The sequence below is a fragment of the Oreochromis niloticus genome, linkage group LG23 (assembly GCF_001858045.2).
Source record: "Oreochromis niloticus isolate F11D_XX linkage group LG23, O_niloticus_UMD_NMBU, whole genome shotgun sequence".
In the NCBI taxonomy this organism is placed as follows: Eukaryota; Metazoa; Chordata; class Actinopteri; order Cichliformes; family Cichlidae; genus Oreochromis; species Oreochromis niloticus.
The window spans coordinates 26377771-26397498 of NC_031986.2; the positions used below are offsets into that span (position 1 = coordinate 26377771).

At 39.1% G+C, this 19728-nt stretch overlaps 1 protein-coding gene across 1 annotated transcript; it reads left to right on the plus strand.

Annotated features, from left to right (window-relative positions):
• Nucleotides 1–653: 653 nt before the first annotated feature.
• LOC102080470 (uncharacterized) lies at nt 654–19294 on the plus strand. Its single transcript, XM_019365353.2, has 20 exons — nt 654–709; nt 1280–1726; nt 2821–3084; nt 3203–3457; nt 3542–3790; nt 3927–4184; nt 6023–6325; nt 6426–6695; nt 6817–6900; nt 7047–7109; nt 7530–7613; nt 8599–8669; nt 12012–12073; nt 12389–12444; nt 12995–13209; nt 13665–13930; nt 15035–15148; nt 15523–15664; nt 17624–17664; nt 17924–19294. Exons 3-20 carry the CDS (start codon nt 2858–2860, stop codon nt 18188–18190), a joined length of 3027 nt encoding a protein of 1008 aa, XP_019220898.1. The 5' UTR covers nt 654–709; nt 1280–1726; nt 2821–2857; the 3' UTR covers nt 18191–19294.
• Nucleotides 19295–19728: the final 434 nt, after the last annotated feature.

A 19728-nucleotide genomic window follows, 5' to 3' on the forward strand; every position in this document is an offset into this window, starting at 1 on the left:
TAGTGAGCAGCAGATGAAGATTTCAGACAGCAGAGAGTCTTCATCACTTTGTGTGTCCACCTGCAGATGTAGCAGATGTGTTAGAGCAGGATGAGTGTTTGTGTTGTAAGAGTGTAAAACAGTGTTCAGCTGCTCTGATGGAAGATGTGTTTAACATGGAGCTTCATTATGTACAGGAAGGACAAGATGGAGTCCATCAGTAGTGTGTGGTTGTTTTTATTCAGCTCACATCAAATCATCACTAAATGTTTCCTTCTTATCGTTCCAGTGTTGATTTTGAGGATTCAGATGAAGAAATCAGGTTCTTTGTGAATCTGTTCTGTGCAGCAGCAGAAAGAGAACAGCAGACAGGAGAGAAGATACTGGAGCTGTTATCATCAGTGTACAGCTTTGATAAATTCCCTTTTGTTGCCATTGATGATGATGATGATTTGGAGAAATATCAGTGCTATCTCCTCCTGGATATGTGCTCTGACGTGAAGGACTATGAGACTAAAACAGGCTTGAGTGTCCTTCCATCATTACAGTCAGTTTTCCAGTCAGCTCCTGCAGTCTGGTCCATAAACCTCTCAGAGAGAAAGACCTCCATCCTCCTGGAAGTGCTGAAACTCCAACCAGAGAAGAAACAAGTGGAGCTGACAGGCTGCTCACATGAAGAGAGTGAAGTGAGGAGTTTCCTGCAGTGTCTGCCTTATATCTCACAGCTCAGGTAGATGAAATCTTCTTCACATGAGTCAAATATCTGTAAGAAAAGATGTGCTGTGACAAGAAGTGATGGAAATATTTGAAGCTCCATAAATTGTAAAGTGATGATTTTGTCTTGTGCTTCATATTTTCTATAAATCTCAGATGAAACAGGATCTAAAGTAAAGAAGTTCTCATCAGAAAGGTTGAATTTGATTTAGATGTGATAGATGTAGAAATGATTTGATTTCATGTTAAATTCAATAAGCTGATGTAAGTTGTGTGAATGAAGGTGAGCATGTGACTGAGCTCATGCAGCAGAGAGGAGAGTGTTGGAGTGCACACATGTGTTTGATGGAAACTTGCATGTTTGACCTGCAGCAGAATCATGAAATCATACAAAGAAGAAGAAGAACGTAGCTCAGTGCTGACAAGTCAGTCCTGTTTAAAGCTGCTCTCATGGAAGATGTGTTTAACCTGCAGTTTCATTATTACAGGACGGAAATGGACAAAATGAAGTCCATTTGTAGTTTGCGGTTGTATTTATGCACCTTAGATCTAATCATCACTAAACGTTTCCTTCATATCGTTCCAGTGTTGATGCTTGGTGGCCACACAAAGAAAAAATCAGGTTCTTTGTGAATCTGTTCTGTGCAGCAGCAGAGAGAGAACAGCAGACAGGAGAGAAGATACTGGAGCTGTTATCATCAGTGTGCACATATCAAACATTCCCTTTTAATAAGAGATATATAGGTGATGATTATATTAAGAAATGTCAGTGTGATCTCCTGCTGGATCTGTGCTCCCATGTGAAGGACTGTGAGACTAAAACAGGCTTGAGTGTCCTTCCATCATTACAGTCAGTTTTCCAGTCAGCTCCTGCAGTCTGGTCCATAAAGCTCTCAGAGAGAAAGACCTCCATCCTCCTGGAAGTGCTGAAACTCCAACCAGAGAAGAAACAAGTGGAGCTGACAGACTGCTCACATGACGAGAGTGAAGTGAGGAGTTTCCTGCAGTGTCTGCCTTATATCTCACAGCTCAGGTAAATCAAATGTTCTTCACATGAGTCAAATATCTGTAAGAAAAGATGTGCTGTAAAAGGAGCGATGGAAGTATTGTATTTGAAGCTCCATAAATTGTAAAGTGATGATTTTGTCTTGTGCTATTTGTTTGTCATCAGCATCATATTTGTGACTTTATCTACATGGATCATATTGTAAATGTATTCAGACTCTGTCATATTTCAGAGGGAAACGTGCTCAGTACACCACTGTGTTTCACTGACTTGTTCAGCTGTTTGTTGCTGTGAAGTTTCATATTTTCTATAAATCTCAGATGAAACAGGATCTAAAGTAAAGACGTTCTCATCAGAAATGTTAGATTTGATTTAGATTTGATAGATTTAGAAATGAATTGATTTAGATGTTAAATTCAAGAAAGTGATGTAAAGACGATAGTGAAGAGAGGAGTTTACTAAAGTTTCTGCCTTAATTTTCTGAGTTCAGGTGAAAAAGGTGGTGCATAATTAATTTTGTTTACACTTTCTATTACAGCTTGGTAATACCATTATGATGTGGTAATTTCTAAACTATTATTATACATTATTATACATTTCCTTTTCAGTGTAGTTTCAGTGTAGCTTGTCATCACCAGTGTGCAAATGTATGTGTGAATGGTGGATGACTGGATGTGTAAAGCGCTTTGGGTCCTTAGGGACTAGTAAAGTGCTATACAAATACAGACCATTTACCATTTCCTAAAGTAATAACCACTTGTTATTGAGGGTTATGCGCAGTATCTTTACTGTTCCTAGGATTAGCTTCACCCTCACTATGGCCGCATGGTCATTCTCGACCATCCTAGGGGGTGTCTCCCATTTTGACCTCGGGACTTCCACTCCATACTCACCATAGATGTTTCTGTATACTGTGCTGGCCACTTGGTTATGGCGGAATTTTTATATGATATTACTGGAAATTAAGTGGTTATTACTTTTGTAATTGCACGGCAATAATCTAGAAATTACCAAATTATTACATTAAAAGTTCTGTTTTCAATATCATATTAGTACATAATATGGTTTTTAACAATGTAGCTCATCCTGTATTTTCTCATTTCATCTTCACTGTGTTTCAGCTGTGATCCAGACTTCTTCCAGAGTGTGTGCACATCCATGTCTGTAAGATCCACAGAGGAGGCCCAGCAGCTGGAGTCTCTGCTGCTGCTCCTGGGGTTCCAGCTGCTGTTAACAGGAGAGTTACACAGGAAAAGCTGCTGGTCTGTGGGGAGAGTTCTCAAACTGTGTGGCTCTAAAGTGGATCTCATCCTCACACCCAGCAAGATGTCTGCCAGAGGAGGCGCTCTCCTCTTTAGACACACAACACAATTACGCAGTCTGAGGCAGGAAGTGAAATCATGACTCTCTCTTGTTCTTCTAACACCATTTATCTGCTGTCCACTTTGAATCTTTAGTTCTTGGTGTTCATCATTTCTGCTCTTTTGTCTCTGTGATCTTCAGGCTTTCCATCGACATGTCCTTGCTCCTGTTTCAGTGGGTAAGAAGAGGCAGAGTGGTCTGTCCGCTGGCTGTTGAAGAGCTTTCTCTTGTGCCTAAGAAAGCCCGACCATCACAGAGAGTAATGTTGAGGGCTGTCAGTAGTTTGGCTTCGCTGCTGAGATACTGGACAGTCGCACGGTTAGACCTGACTGAGAGCTGCATCCCTGCTCACGGTCTCATTACACTCCTGCTCCATGATGGTCCTCTAACAGTCAAGTAAATGTCTTTCCTGAACATCACAGGCCAAATAAAATGTAGATTTTTACTTTAAAGCTTATTTTATATTTATGATCTCTGCAGACTGAGTGAAGAGAGCTTCCAGCAGCTTCTGTGTCTCCTCCATGAAATCCAGGACAAGGACTTGACGTTGTCCTTCTTGAGTAAGGTTGGTGGAGACCTGACCTCCTGCTGTCTGAACTGGGAGCTTCTTCACTATCTGCTGCAGCAGTCGTCAGCTCAGACCATCACTGTGGACCTGAGGAAGAACCTCTTCTTACAGGAGGAAACCACACGTCTGCTTCCCTTTCTGGACAGGATTGTGTTTAAAAGGTGCTGAATGTAGTTTGATCTTTTACCAAACACAGTTTCTGCTGTTTAATCAGGAGGATTTGAAATGCTGTCTCATCTTTAATCAGCAGTTTATGGATCCTTTAAACAAAGTTGGAAATAAACTTTTTGTTTTCAGGCCCAGTCCCAGCTTTGTGATGAGCTCCATCAGAGAGCTCTACAGAGCTCATGACAGTCACGCTGTACCCAGTTTACTGAGGTCATTTGGTCATGTGATCAACCTGAGCAGCAGAGAGCTGGACTCAGTGGACTGTGCTGCTCTGATCTTCATCCTCAAACACGGAGACGGAGTCAAACTGAACCTCCTGTGGACCTCCATACCAGCAGAGGGAGTAGAGTCCATCCTCTTCATGCTGGACAAAGTTTCTCGTCTCAGGTCAGATATTGGTGGTAAACTTCATGTAATATGAACACATAGGTTAGTCTTCTAGGTCAGGGGTCAGCAACCCGCGGCTCCGGAGCTGCATGTGGCTCTTTAGTCTTTATTTTGCGGCTCCGGGTGGTTTGGGAAAATAAATTATAAGTATTTTGCTGAAGTGTATTTTATTTGTGTTTAGTTCTTTTTTTAACTTGTAGTTCTAAATTGGAAGATTATTGTGATTTTGAAATATAAAAATAAAATGATATCTTATTATTTCTTTCATCGCTCAAAATAAGCGTCACACTCGGGGAAGCCGGTGTACCCGCCGAAACGCCGTGCATTTATCGAGACTTTCAACCCCAGGTAGGCCAATTATGGATCTTCGGATCCACATTATGTCAGCAGCTGTTCTCCACCGTGAACTATGTTAAAAACAAACACCGCTCACGCCTCACAGATGACAGCTTACAGTCCTGCGTAAAGATGAAAGCCCCGATTTGCAGACGCTGTGCGCAGAGGTTCGGGACCATAAGTCTTATTGTAAACATATCACGGCAGACCCGACGATGTTTGCATGAACACGCTTTTCACACACAGTTGCTGTACGCATACAGCTGTTTGTAGCTTTGCAGCTCACAGCCTGACACATACCAACACAACAGCAGAGAGAGCACAGACTTTAAGGCGGCGAGGCGTGATTGCGGGTGCCGCTCAGGTGCGTCCGACTCCCATGCAGCGGCACTGCAGACCACGCCCCGCCACACACATTATCCAGGTAAAATACATATTTAGGCAGAATTTTGCAAATATCTAATTTTCATTTTTCAGCAGCATAGAGCTTTTTTTTCTGATTATTTTTTAAAAATCAGGTCAAGGCTCCAACAGCCCAAAGGCGATATAAGGGAGGCGGCTCACAACAGTTTTTGTTTGCTACATGGATCATTTTAGTTCAGCTGGGTGTCTTTCCTTTTGTTATATTTCTTTAAGAGTTCAAAATGTGTTAATTACATAAATAAAATGTAATTTTCTCTGTAGCACTTCATGGATTTCATAAGCAGCACACCTTAGTTGCTCTGTGGATTCTTTTAAAAAGCAGTTAAAAACTTTTCTGTTCAAACAAGCCTTTTGTTGATCTACGTATTTTATATTCTTTACATTATTTACATTTGATCTTTTACATTGTGCATAATGTCTATTGATTGTATTGTTTATTTGAATCTTTGTGTACAGCGCTTTGTGACTGCCTGTCTGTGAAAAGCGCTTAATAAATAAATTTTTACTTACTTACTTTAGTTGTTCACACAAAGCATAAAGGTAAAAAAAAAACAATATATACAGTGTTATCTTCATTTTAGATTTCAAAAAGTATTTGCAGCTCCCAGTGTTTTCTTTTGCGTGGAAACCGGGTCCAAGTGGCTCTTTGGGTGTAAAAGGTTGCAGACCCCTGTTCTAGGTTAATCTAAACAAGCCCAATTAGACCCATTAAAATCATCTACAGCACACTCTTTAACATTTCAGTTAACATGTGGGGTGATTTTGGCTCAAGAGTTGGCAGTTCGTCTTATAATCGGAAGGTTGCCGGTTCGAGCCCCGGCTCGGACAGTCTCAGTCGTTGGGCAAGACACTTCACCCGTTGCCTACCGGTGGTGGTCAGAGGGCCCGGTGGCGCCAGTGTCCGGCAGCCTCGCCTCTGTCAGTGCGTCCCAGGGTGGCTGTGGCTACAATGTAGCTTGTGTGTGAATGTAGTGTAAAGCGCTTTGGGGTCCTTAGTGACTAAGTAAAGCGCTATACAAATACAGGCCATTTATCATTTACTCTTTAACATTTGGTATTTTGGCATTTTTTCCTTGCAGTGTTGACAGGAATCAGCTGCTCAGGTTCATCCACTGCTGTGCTGCCTGTGACGTCCAGCAGGAGGCAGCGTCAGGCCTGCTGAGGACTCTGCAGCACAGCTTGGATCTGTCCTGCTCCTCCTGTGTGGAGCTACCAGAGGAGGATCAGCCTGAGCCTCTGAGTCTGACTGCTGATGACTGCAGGGCCGTCTCCACCATCCTGACACACAGCAGCCGGGACACACAGCTCGACCTGCGAGACTGTGAGGTGGAGGACAGCGTGCTGGACCTGCTGTTTCCTGTCCTCCACAGGGTCCGCCTCAGGTGAGAAAGACCACTGAAGAGTCTAAACCAGAGAGAAGCTCGTTCACACTGGTGTTGATGCATCCTGACAGTTTCTCTTTGCTCTGTTTGTCCTGTTTAGAGTCAGTAAAACTGTCCTCCTCCAGCTGCTGTCTCTGGTTCCTGTGAACAGTGAGAGGGACACAGTGAGGCGGGCGGTGTCCCTGTGTGGAGCCCTGGGTGGAGAGCTGGATCTCAGTCACAGCACGCTGGATCAGAGGGCCTGTGGGGCTTTGGTCCAGATGCTGGACTCGTGTGAAGGGCTGACAGAGCTGGACCTCAGTCACTGTCAGCTCACTGACCAGCTGCTGCTCCCTCTCATCACACATCTGCACAAAGTCCAAGTCCTGGAGTGAGTGTCACACACTGATCCTTCTCTGGGAGGCACCAATAACCATCAGCCTGTTCACACACACTACAATAATATAATGTGCAGCGATCAATTAGAGCCACTTGTTGTGTTTGTGTTACAGTCTGAGTCACAATCAGATCACTGATGCTTCGACTGATGTGTTACTGCAGCTGCTCTCCATCAACCCCTCCATCGACTGTGTGCGGTGAGCCAACATGAATCAGTCCCCATCAGTGAAGGAGTTTCTCCTCAGACTCTCAGAGGAATCATTCACAGTCTGAGCTCACATGGATTCATGTTGTTCTGAGTGAATGAGTGACGTCTGCTCTCTCTGCTTTGGTCTCTTTCTAGACTCTACAGCAACAACATCGTGCACAGAGCAGCTTTCAAGGAACACAAGCAGTTTGAGATCTGGTGAAGCACTCGTCGTCATCATTAGGGAGAAATTCTTTAACAGTCCTCTGATAATCATTAGATGAAAATATTGGCTCGAAAGCATCAATACTGTGATCAATATTAGTCAATAGTGTATGATAGTAAAATCAGGTTAAAGAGGTTTGATAACAATTAGATATTTTTCTTTAATATCATAATTAAGAATGTGGTTTATATAAAAGCAAAGTTTACATAGTTTTTATCGGTTTTTTCTGAAGTGTTGCAGAGTCTCTATGACTGTCATTCTGACATTTACGCATTGGATTGTCTTGTTTTGCTTTATCACAGTGACAAACATATCAGTTGTATCATTACTGTGAGTTTACCTCATTGATTTTGTGTATCTTTCAGCTAATGTGCAGTGATCAATTAGAGCTACTTGTTGTGTTTGTGTTACAGTCTGAGTCACAATCAGATCACTGATGCTTCGACTGATGTGTTACTGCAGCCGCTCTCCATCAACCCCTCCATCGACTGTGTGCGGTGAGCCAACATGAATCAGTCTCCATCAGTGAAGGAGTTTCTCCTCAGACTCTCAGAGGAATCATTCACAGAATGTAGAATGCCCTAAATAATAATAACAACAACATATTTGCTTTACCTTGAGACGAGCTTTCAAGCACTTAAGTCAGAGTTTTTATTCTGAGTTGATCAAAGACCTGCAGCGGCGGAAACAACAGTCAAAGAGTACAGGGGTACTGAGGAAAAAGTAGAAAAAAAAAGATGCACTTAAGAAAAAACAAACAAAGAAACTTTAAGTCTGTTCTAACTTCATTTGCTTCACAATAGTTATGACAGATTCCTACTTAGCTTACTAATCAATGAAGGCAGAGGGAAGTACACAGCTACAGAATACAAATGTCAGACAAACGTCAACAGGAATCCAAACGTCTGGCCAGCTTCAGAAAACAAACAGGCACTCAGCTGTTTTCGAGGACAAGCATCTATAGCAGAAACCTGAGACTTTAAAAAAAAAATGATGCTTTTTAAAAGCTCCTGTTCAGGTTCTATGGCATAACTATCCGACTCACTTTGCTCTTTACTAATGTTAGATTGCTGTTGTCACACAAAAATGATTTAAACTGCAGTAATGTCTTAAAGTCATAAAGACCTGGATGAACTCAAATTGCCTGCTTCTAAATTCAGATTAAACTGATGTTATTAAAAATCTTAGAAACGTTGTATCGAACCAGATACTTTCTCTGGATGGCATTTTCTCTGCCCTCAGTAACACTGTGAGGAGTCTTGAAGTAGTTTGTGATCAGCATATGTCCTTCAATGAACATAATAAAGAAATATGCACGACTGCTTTCTTCCATAATATCTCTAAAATCCTGTCTCGAAGTGATGGTAAGACAGGATACTCTTCACTGGGTCCCTGTTAAATCCAGAATCAGTCTCCTCACATACAAGGTGATACCATCTAATGTATGCACATTTAAAGTTTGCTTTTCTTGTGTTGTTGTAGATCAGAGGGGGAGCAAACAAAGGAACTGGAAGTGGAGATGCTGGAAATCCAGGCGGCAGCTTCATCAATAGGTACGACTTCAGTAGTTTCTCTCAGAAGATAAGTAAGGAACAAACACGAGTATCTGAGTCTTACAAATGTCAGTTCTTTGCACAATTGCTGCTGATTGGCTGAGGAAGAGTAAAGTAGTCCAATAAGAGGCAGACTTGGGTGGGTGTTCACATACAAACTGTGTCTCATCACTGTACATACGCACAGTGATGAGACACCGTCATGGAGAGCCTGGTTAATTCAAAGGTAGCAATTTTTAAGTGGAAGTAAGTAGAAAAAAATATTTTTCTCTTAAACAGATCAAAGACAAGGTTTAAAACATCTATTGTGTTTTACTGTATTATTTATTGCAAATAGAAAAAAATAGCTCTATCTACAATTACAAAATTTTATCTGATTGGTGTTTTATTTCATATTATCACAGGGTAACATTTGAATAGTTTAGATTAGTGTACAGTATTTCCTGTTAGTCCCTTCTATTAAACGCCCATTTATTTCAACTATATATTCAAATTATAACAAACAGTTGAATATATATTTTAGTATGTTCAAGTATATTTAGTAATTTATATATTAGTATTTCAGTAAGTTCCATTAAGAGGGTATTCAAGTTCTTTTACATATTTACTTTTTTTTTTTTAAGTAAATAACGCAATAGTTACTTTTCCTGGTAATTGGTTACTTTTATAATATTGTAACTCAGTAACTAACTCAGTTACTTTTTTGAAGAAGTAACTAGTAACCATATTGAATTACATTTTCAAAGTAACTTGCCCAACACTGGTCTTTACCTTACAACATAAAGCACCTTGAGGTGACTTTTGTCATGATTTGCACTATAGTGAATTATGAAAAATGTAACAACATCAACAAAAATATCCCAAGAGAGAGATTATTTGATCTGCTCTTGTAAATGTGTGACCTTAGAGCCAAAAAGGTGTTTTATAACTTTTAAAACAACCCTTTCAGCCTTTACTCAAATTTGCTAGTGAACAGGCCCTTAATATTAGCCATCAATAACACCATATTCATGTGATTAACCTCTAAATAAAACATAACATTAAACTATCAAAAGATTTGTTTTAAATTCTACTCAGATGAAATTTTAAAAGCTGCAGCTCTCATATTTTAAACAGTTCAAGCTTATATCGCTGTGCATTTATGTCAAGATGGCAACATTGTCCAGCAAGTTTGAAGCAACCAATTATTATGATTGAATTATGTTAGGAAAAGGTCCCATACCTCAGAACTGAGTTTGGCAGTGTTCATCCTGACTTTTTGTGTATTTATTACATTTTTATTTTGTTTAGTCTTACAGCCAATAAATGGGAATATTAGAATCTTTGTAAACATAGCCACTGTTAAGGAAGGAGATACACAAAGGAAAATAACTACTAAAATACTGCACTATGCAAAAATCTTCGGCCACCTTTCATTCCACTTCCATGACCACTTTGTCATGGCTGTGTGCTGTGCAGGTAGGCAGGATTGGACCCAAACGCAGGGCTCACAGAGGCAGAGGTGAACTTAAGATACTCAGTTTATTACAGGAAAATAAGAAGAACAGAAAACTAACTAAACTGGGAAAACAAATAAACTAACAGGCAGGCAAACGGAACACCCAGTGAAAATGAGGGTGAGCAGACATTAACGACGCAACAGAGGGCAAAGGAAAACACAGGGCTTATATACACAGGGGAGTAATCAGGGAATGGGAAACAGGAGGGAGACACAGCTGGGAGAGATCAGGGCTAACAAGACAGGGGGGAAGTAAAACTGAACACACTGACATCAGACATGAACCTTCAAAGTAAAACAGGAAACAAGAAACAACTTACAAAGATGCAGATTGACACTGAACTAAATCTAGAATAATAATCAAAATAGCACAACTAAAGCACCAGAACATAAATCATAATACAGAAATTTACCAAAATATAAGAAACTGCAAAAGCTGGGTCAAAATGACCCAGAACCGTGACACACTTTCACAATATTTTTTTGTTTTTTTGTTAAGCCAGTTAAGAACTTAAGACTGACCAATGAATTATTTAAGCTAAAAAAACAACAACAAATAAACCAGTGTTTTGTCTACACATACGGGACAATTTTGTGAAATAAAAAGTTTTAAATTGTATCTTTAGGCAATTTCTTCTAATAGCTTGTTGCAAAATCACATATTTTATTTTTTTATTTATTTATTGTTATGTTCTTAAGAAATAGGAGGGAATCCAACAAAGACCTGAGACAGGACCTAAGAGAGGTGTCTGGACCATCAGCTGATCATTCTACTGGTTACATAAGTCTCATCAGAAATGGTCTCAGTGGAAGGATGGCTGTCAAGAAGCCATTCTTAAGGAAGGGAAACAGAGAGAAGGCTCTGTATGCTGAATTACACAAGAATGTTTGTTTCAAATCATTGTCAATATGTTTGGAGAAGGTCATGAGAGATGACAACACTGAGTGTCTACAGCTATCTGTAAAACAGTGGAATCTCTGTCATGGTTTGATGCTGTAATTCAGCCAGTGGCGAAGATCTTTTCAAACTTGATGGAATTGTAAACACAGAAAGTGTGTGAGAACATTGTGTTTTCCATTGTGATCCCAGTGGAACACTATCAGCCATACACTGACCTCTCCCGAATCTGGACCCTCAACATTATTGAAGCAGTGTGGGATCATCTTAACAGAAAATGAAACAAAAGGCAGAAACATCAAAAGAAGAATTTTGAATGTCCTTCAAGAAGCCTGGAGAACTATTCCTGAAGACGACTTAAAGAAATGACAAGAAAGCTGCCTAAGAGAGTTATAAAACCAGAGAATAAAACTGGTCATACCAAATATGAACTTTGAAAATAATTAAAATTGCAAAAGAATAAATAAAAATAAAAAAGCTAAATAAATCACTACACCTTTTTCTCACATTTCCTAGCAAAATATAAATAAATTAGGTTTGGAATGAGACTTTTCCACAGTATTGTAAGTAGACCATTATTCTTGAAACTGAGCGTAACAGTTACCACAACAGCCCACTCCGTCTATATTGAAAACACAAAAAACGTTGGCTGTAGCTGTAGAGTCTAACTGAAAAGTGAGTGTATCCACATAGCAGACAATATTAGAGAATACAAATATTCAACTAAATTGTTTGTAGCTAACATGCTTCAGCATTGGACAGCTACCAGCTGACTTAACCAATCGGGAAACAGCAGCAGGTACTTCCATAAGTGGAATCCAGAAGTTTCTGAGAGAAAAATGATGGCAGGAAACCTTGAGCTGCTGAAGTCAGAGTGACTCAGTTCTTATGAAGAGAGCTAGAGTATAGTTTATATTGCCAACAGCTCTTTGTCTTCTCCCATCAGATGACTCTGAGGTCAAACCGGGTCCAAATACACCAGACATAAATCCCAAAGATGTGAAGAAGGTGAGAAAAGAAAATATCTTTATAATCTATAATAATCTGAAGATTCTAAGATTGGTAGATCCTAACAAACTCTTTGAATGCCTGTTGTGAATTTGTAAGATGAAACTAACAAACTTCACTACAACACTACACATGAATAATTATCATGTTGTATCAAGCTTAAGCTTTATACCCTTTCTGTGGGATCCTGATTAGTAAATTTACTGTCAGGTTCTATAGCGCTGTATTCTCACAATGTACATACAATTTATCTGTAAAGCATGCTTAAGTTAGGTTTTCACCATTTATTAACAAATGTTTCTTTTTAAATTCCAGCTTCCATCCAGCTTCATACCTGAAGTAAAAAATGAATGTGCACAAATCTCCTACAGGTAACAACATCATAAATCCACAGCTGTAACAGCTTTCATGTGACATTCTCAGTAAATTTTCTATCAAATTTCTGTTGTTGTCCTGTCTCACAATTAGAACAACACAGATTATGCAGACCTCTGGGAGCATTTTAGCATTATATTTTGGATAATACTTTTAATGCACACTACAGGAAAATCTTTTGCTGTGTTTTTCATCTCATTGAAGACAAAATTAGGGAAATGTAGAAAAATAAAACATGCTTTCCTTTGAACCACCAACAGAAACTACTACAATTTCTGTTCCATTCTTTCATCATTAGTGGAGGTGCTACAGGAGTAAATGCTCCTGGAGTTACCTGCATTAACTTTGATATGTTTTACTTTTGTCTGTGTGCTACAGTTTGAAAGAATAATACAAACTAGTCTTTTTTTTTTTTTAGTATTTCTCTCTCTCTTTTTTTTTTTCCTTTTTGGTCAGTGATCGTGAGGTGGAGTCTGATAGGAACAAGGTTTTTCATTTTAGGGTTTAAGAGTTCAGGTCATACAACCTTTATGTTATATCCTGCAGGTTCAAGTGTCCTGGTTCAGGTTTGTTCCGCTGTATTCTGACTGGGCTGGTGTTTGATATGACTCGAGAGGCAGAGCTCCTATACAAAATCATCCAGTGGGATGAGAGCATCCTCCAACCAGCTGGAAAGGTGGCTGCAGGGCCACTGTTCGACATCAAATGTTGTGAGGATGCTGTCCGCCAGCTACACTTCCCACACTGTGGAACACAGGAAGGTGAGCAGATTATTTTTGACAGTAATGCCCACAATAATCACCCACTCACCCCAGAGACTTGTTGTATGTCTGCCTTTGTGATGTTGACTGGCTCTTGCTCTGGGTGGTTGGTGATTGAGTTTTACGTGTACTATGTGTGTGTGTCGCTGTATGTGTATATGAATGGGCACAAATATGCATACAGATTCTCACTATGAGACACGTAAACATAGTCGTGCACATGAGCTCAATCACTGAAAATGGAGAAAGTGAAAGACGCATGGTCATATTGAAGTGGTTGATGATGATCTTAGTAATATGAATTCATTCCAGACAGCATGTTGAAAAGAAAGGAACAGAAAAGAGATAAGAGGGTCAGAAAAGGGATAAAAAGGCTGTTTGTAAGAGTGGGTAGTTAAAATGAGATCAGTGGGTGTTCAGATAAATACATGTCTGTTGACTCTGTGTTTTCACAGCTCTGCTCTCTGATGGCCTCCTGTCTGTTGCCCACTTCACTGATGATGCAGTGAGCTTCATCAAACCACTAAAGATCACAGATACTCATGTGATAGTCGAAAACCCCCACCTCTCTGCCTTTGGCCTTGTCCTGGATTTCCTGAAGGGCATTTGGAACAAGCAAGTTAAGGGGCAAGTTTTATTGTTCCTCAGTCCACCAAACCATACAAAACAGACTCAAAACATCAATGTGCTTCTTCTGCCAAGAACCATCCCCATGACTGAGGTAAAAATTCATTATTGTTACAGCTTCATCTTTTTCATTGTGTCAATAGAATCCAGTTTAGTGCGTAGTTGTGTAGCTTTACATTCACTTGGAGTTGTAGCTACCAACAAAGAATGTGAACATTGATTAAAATTGGATGTGGCAGGTAGAACCACAATGTGTTCCAGTGTAGATGTGCAGTGGGAGAAATGAATCACTTACAAATAAGTCCCATTATAATTTCTGGTAATAATAATTGATTTTCTTTGTGGACAGGCTGTGAAAAGCTGACTTGTGCTGTTGCTGTTGTAGCATTTCCTTCTTTGTGGAGCACATGGTGTTTAGACATTATGGCTGCCTACCAACCCACAGCAAGTTTAAAGTGTTATTAAAAACATCGTCATCTTAAACTGATGACTTCTATCAAAATCCTTGTAAAAGCAAGTGTGTTACATAACAGCCATATTTAAAAGACAATTGGCTCCTTACTTTGGTAGTTACTTTAAAGCTTTATGTAAATAAACTTTAATTCAATGTTTTGGAAATTAAAAGAAACACGTGTATGAAACCAGTAGTTGCACCTGATTAAAGCTAGCTGACTTTGCCCACATATAAGGTTTTAAAAACTTTCTCCAGTAATCTAAACTTCTATCCACCACCTTTACCAAAATTCTCCAACTGTCACAATGTGTGATGGCAGATGGCGTGGAGGTTGTGTTGTTTGGACCCAAATGCAGACAAATGAGTCACAACTGAACTTTAACTGCATTCATGTCTCTCTCTAACACCTCTGCTGCTACCCAGAACATAACCAAGCAGTGATTATAAGCATCCAACACTGTATACTGCACCACAATACCACATAATATCCTGTTTATATTACCCTTAGCTATTCAGTAACCACTTTAGCTGTCAGTCATGCATTTTTTTCTGGAAAAACAAAAGTTAATTAGAAAAATAGTGTCATGATAACAAATCATAGAAGCAATTTTCAATTAAAATGCCAAATGTTTGCTGGTTCAAGTGTATCCCTTCTTAAAATTTGTATATTTTATTTGGTGTCATTGTCTAAATAGTTTCATGTAGGGATAAAACTCTATATAAAATGTTCTGATGACTCTTAAGGTAAGCAAGCATCATCAACCTTCCCACTTCATCCTGGTGCCTTCTGCGTGTAACCTCATGAAAAATACGACCTACACCGTTCACTGTCCCATGGCCAATAAAATCCAACCCAAAGTAAGTACTCTGAAGAAAAGTTGTCCAGTACTTTAATGAAACGGAGGCATTAAGCTGTGTGTAAAATAATAACAACAATATCAAAAATAATCAGCCTGTGTCTGAAATGCAGATATTCTCTACATTTAACATTTAATTTGACTTTTTGAATCAAGATGTTGTACGTTTTATGTTCATGTGGGTACCGTGTAAGGATTTATTGGCAGAAATATCAGTGTCTACAGTGGAGGAAACTATAAACAGAATCTGGGCCTTAGGTGTACAAAATTATGTCATCCATATGAATTGAGACATGAGGTGATAAAAGGAATGGGGTTACAATCACTTAATGAGACTGCCATAGTTAAAGATACTGATGCTATGCTTCTTTTCAGAGAGCTGAGTTTGACATGGAGTTTGGACCAAACTACTCCCCAACATTTGTGATCCGCCTTCCAATGAACACAGATGAAGTGACTCTAACCATCCGAGACCAAACCGACACAGAGGTTTGGGAGCATGAAGCAGATCTAACAGGTCATCATCCTGAAATTTCTTTGGACATGTTAGAAAGGAATAGAGCGCAATATTCATTTTGACTGATCCATGTTGACTTTGAGTTCTTCCTCATATTTTAGCCCTTTTTGAGCTCCAGTTGTTTAAGAAGCTGTGATGCCTATTTGTATTAATGAGACCTTTTGCAGTCTACACCTATTACAGCACAACTAAGGGAGGATTCAGGGTCACCTGATCCAACCCTAACTATATGCTTTATCAAAAAGGAAAGTTTTAAGGGTAATCTTAAAAGTAGTGAGGGTGTCTGTCTCCCAAATCCAAACTAGGAGCTGGTTCCAGTTCTGATTATTTAAGACCTTGTATGTGAGGAGCAGGATTTTGAATTCAATTCTGGATTTAACAGGAAGCCAATGAAGGGAAGCCAATACAGAAGAAATATGCTCTCTTTCTAGTCCCTGTCAGTACTCTTGCTGCAGCATTTTTGATTAACTTTTCAGTGAGTTTTCAGGACATCCTGATAATAATAAATTACAGCAGTCCAGCCTGGAAGTAATAAATGCATGAACTAGTTTTTCAGTGTTTCTCTGAGACAGGATATTTCTCATTTTAGAGATATTAGATGGAAGAAAGCATTCCCACATATTTGTTTAATATGTACATTGGAGAGCATATATTGGTCAAAAAACACCTCCAAGTTCCCCACAGTGTTACTGGAGGTCAAGGTAATGCCACCCAGAGTAAGAATCTGGTTAGACACCATATTTCTTAGATTTTTAGGGCCGAGTACAATAACTTCAGTTTCATCTGAATTTAGGTCTTTCTATCTTTAAGAAATTCCTGCAATTTAACAGTTTAACAAATTGATGTTGGTTATGTGTTGGCTTCATGGATAGAACGAGTTGGGTGTCATCTGCATAGCAGTGAAAATGTTGTTATAATGATACTGCATGAGGGAAGCATGTATAATGTAAACAGAACTGGTCCTAGCACAGAACCCTGTGAACTCGATAAAAATTGGTGTAAATGCACCAGAGTTAGCCATAGGCTAATTTTCATCTGTAGTCCCTGGCAAAAACCTAAAAGTAACCTACAAACAAAACAATATATAATATCAACACTGTAAAAACAAACAAAAAAAAAAAACAATACAATGTAGAAGAAGAAGAAAAACGGCCAGCTGTAATTTAACAGGGTGACTATCTATTAAACCATTTTTGGTCAAACACATAAAAAAAAAAAGTATGATTAAAGTTAGTGAGAAAGGTGGTGAACATATTGAAGCAGTGAGCTGAATCTGAGTTTTCTTGACAAGCTGATTCCAGAGATGTGCAGGTCTGCAAGTAATCTCTAAACACACTTTTGCTGATCACGAATCTCAACACACAAGGCAACAGTTATTCTGTAGTTTTAGTCAGTATCCACAGGTAAAAGGATCAATTAGATGTGTTCAACCTTCAAGTCTATTCACTTGTCCAGGTGCAGTTTAGGAAGTTAGACATCCTTGAGCATGATGTACTGAGATTCACAGGCAGGAGGAGACGAGGAGGCACAAATTAGAAAAATAGAGACAAGCCATGAAGTTAAGTGTTCCTTAGATTGGAAAGCAAGACTTAGCAGTTCTATGGCAGGACTGGCAGCACCTTGTCCAAATATCTGAGTGGGTTAACATGGCTTAAAATGCCTTTAATAGAAACTTTTTTTTGTTTGACTCAAGGGCTGTCAGACATTTTCAGGATGCCATTCACCTGCTGCCTCTGGCCACATTCATGTCCATAGAGGTTTTTAATACAAGCTGTTTGTAGGAGATTTTTATTTTATTTTCCCCAAATGTGTCACTTACGCTTTTTCAAAAAACACAGGACATGTGAGTTACAGAAAATATTTTGGACTTGCAATACAAAAACATTACGTTTAATTTCAAGATTCGTCAATTCTTTTAAATGCTTGCGTGTTATAATTCTTATCCCTGGCTCCTTGCAGATCATCTACCTTTCTCTGCAGATGGGAGAATCCCAGCAGAGGTGAGGCTGATCTCAGTTTGGACAAAGTTTATTGTCAGTGTCTGAATCTGTTCTAGCTAACTTCTGTATAGACTCAATGAGTGTGCTGTCATTAATAAGGATATGGATCATGTGAGGAACTAAAGAACTATACTTCTTATCTCTGCTCTCTGTAAGGCTATCTTCTATTCACTGTGTACACCATTATGGTTTCAACTTCCTTTCATTATGACCTGCAAAGCCTCTTCTACAGATTGACAGTATGCTCTGATTTTAACAGAAAATCATGGTGATGCTTCCCGATATCCTCGAAGATTTAAATGATGAAGAATTCAAGAAGTTTAAGTGGCACCTGAAGACTCACGTGTGGAACAACATGTCACCCATCAAAGAAAATTATTTGTCCAAAGCAGACAGAAACGACACAGTAGATCTGATGGTGCAGACGTATGAGATCACTGGAGCTGTGCAGGTGATGGAGAACATCTTAAAGACGATATGTAGGAACGACCTGGTGAAGAAAAAAATATCAACCCTCAGAAATTAAATATCTGCTCTCACACAGACTGTACAGCTCTTTGTGTGACATCAGATTGATGTGAGAACAGAGAAGTTAGTTTTCCAGTGACTACGTAGATGGTGTGTGGTCACTCTATTTCATGCATACTCCTGGGCTGAGTGTATTGGAGGTGAAAGTAAGTACCAATGTGTGCAAAAGACTGAGGAGATCCCTGAGATCCAACATGAGTAAAGAGCAGCTAAGAGGCTTCATGCTGATTTCTTTCTGCTACAGCTCCCAGAATAAACTGAACTGTGTATGTTCCACATGAAGTGAGGTGACCACAGTTTTGTGAATAATAAGATTTTTTTGACTTACTGGTTTGGAGTTTTGGCCTGAGGAAGTCCAACAACATTGTGCACAGAGCAGATCTGAAGCAGTTGTCATCGTCAGAGAATCGTAGTTTTTACTCTGCTTGTGAAAATATTGGGTGGAGTGTGATACTGTTCATGGAGTCAGCAGTGAAGGACACATCAACATTAGATCAAATGAGTTTTGATGTTTGGTCAGATTTTTTCTTTTTATTTGTGATGATTAAGAGGACAGTTTATATGGAGACAAAGAGCAACCAGTGTGTTCTGTTTACATTTTGAGTATATCTTTATTTTTACTGATGTGTGGTTCGGTTAAGTACAGCCTCACCTGTGTCCTTTTGTATCATTTCGTCATGTTTTCATCTTGGGCACGTGATCCTCCGTGTAGTTACTTCCTCTTTTATTTTGATAGTCATTTGTCTCTTTGCCTTGTATTTACATTTGTTTCCGTGCCTTGTTGTCTTGTTTGTTTCCCAGCTGTGTCTCACTCCTTTAATTTTTCCAGTTTTACATCTGATGCTTGTGTAATGATGATTATTCAGTTATTTTCTTATTAAGACAAAACAAAGACGACAGCTGTTTTATCAATGCAGGGAGTCAGCTATTTTTATTTTCAAGTTTAATTCAAGTTTTGTCTGCTTAAAATAAATGTATTTTTTTCTATCACATCAATGTACCGCTACAAATGGACTCAGGGAATAAATAATAAGAGGCCAGATGTCTGTAATTGATGTGATTGTGTCTCAGTGATTTATAGTTACAGAAGATCATGTGCAGATCACAGTGGTGGCTCCAGGTGGTTGGATTGTGTCATTCAGGAAATACTGAGAGTGATGAGCATAAAAAAAGCAGTTGGAAAATCTAATTCTTTATGAGAATTGGGCATGAGTAGGTCACCTGTAAATAATGGATGTTGTTTTTCTTGCATTAGTGTTTGCTTCCACAAAGTGTTTGAGTCTTTATTTGTTTAACTATTTCATCACAAATCTCCTTCAGTTTCAGGCATTTTGACTAGAGACCGGCCCACCAGGTATTACAGGAAAATCCTTTGAATGAAAACAAACGCTGTTGTGACAGTGATGAATTGTTGGTATATGTATGATTTCTAAACATTTTACGTCAGATAAAAACTTTGATTGTAAGATTTGGATAGTATTTTTTAAAAGCTAGAAATTTTAAATGAGAATAATAAAGTATTTCTTTGTGCCCCCC

What these genes read in the sequence shown, in the direction of transcription:
- LOC102080470 (XM_019365353.2), top strand. Translation starts at nt 2,858, where the DNA reads ATGTCTGTAAGATCCACAGAGGAGGCCCAGCAGCTGGAGTCTCTGCTG. An exon ending in CACAAAGTCCAAGTCCTGGA is followed by an intron (nt 6,696 to 6,816) that starts GTGAGTGTCACA and finishes TTTGTGTTACAG; the next exon opens with TCTGAGTCACAATCAGATCA. An exon ending in GCATGAAGCAGATCTAACAG is followed by an intron (nt 15,665 to 17,623) that starts GTCATCATCCTG and finishes GGCTCCTTGCAG; the next exon opens with ATCATCTACCTTTCTCTGCA.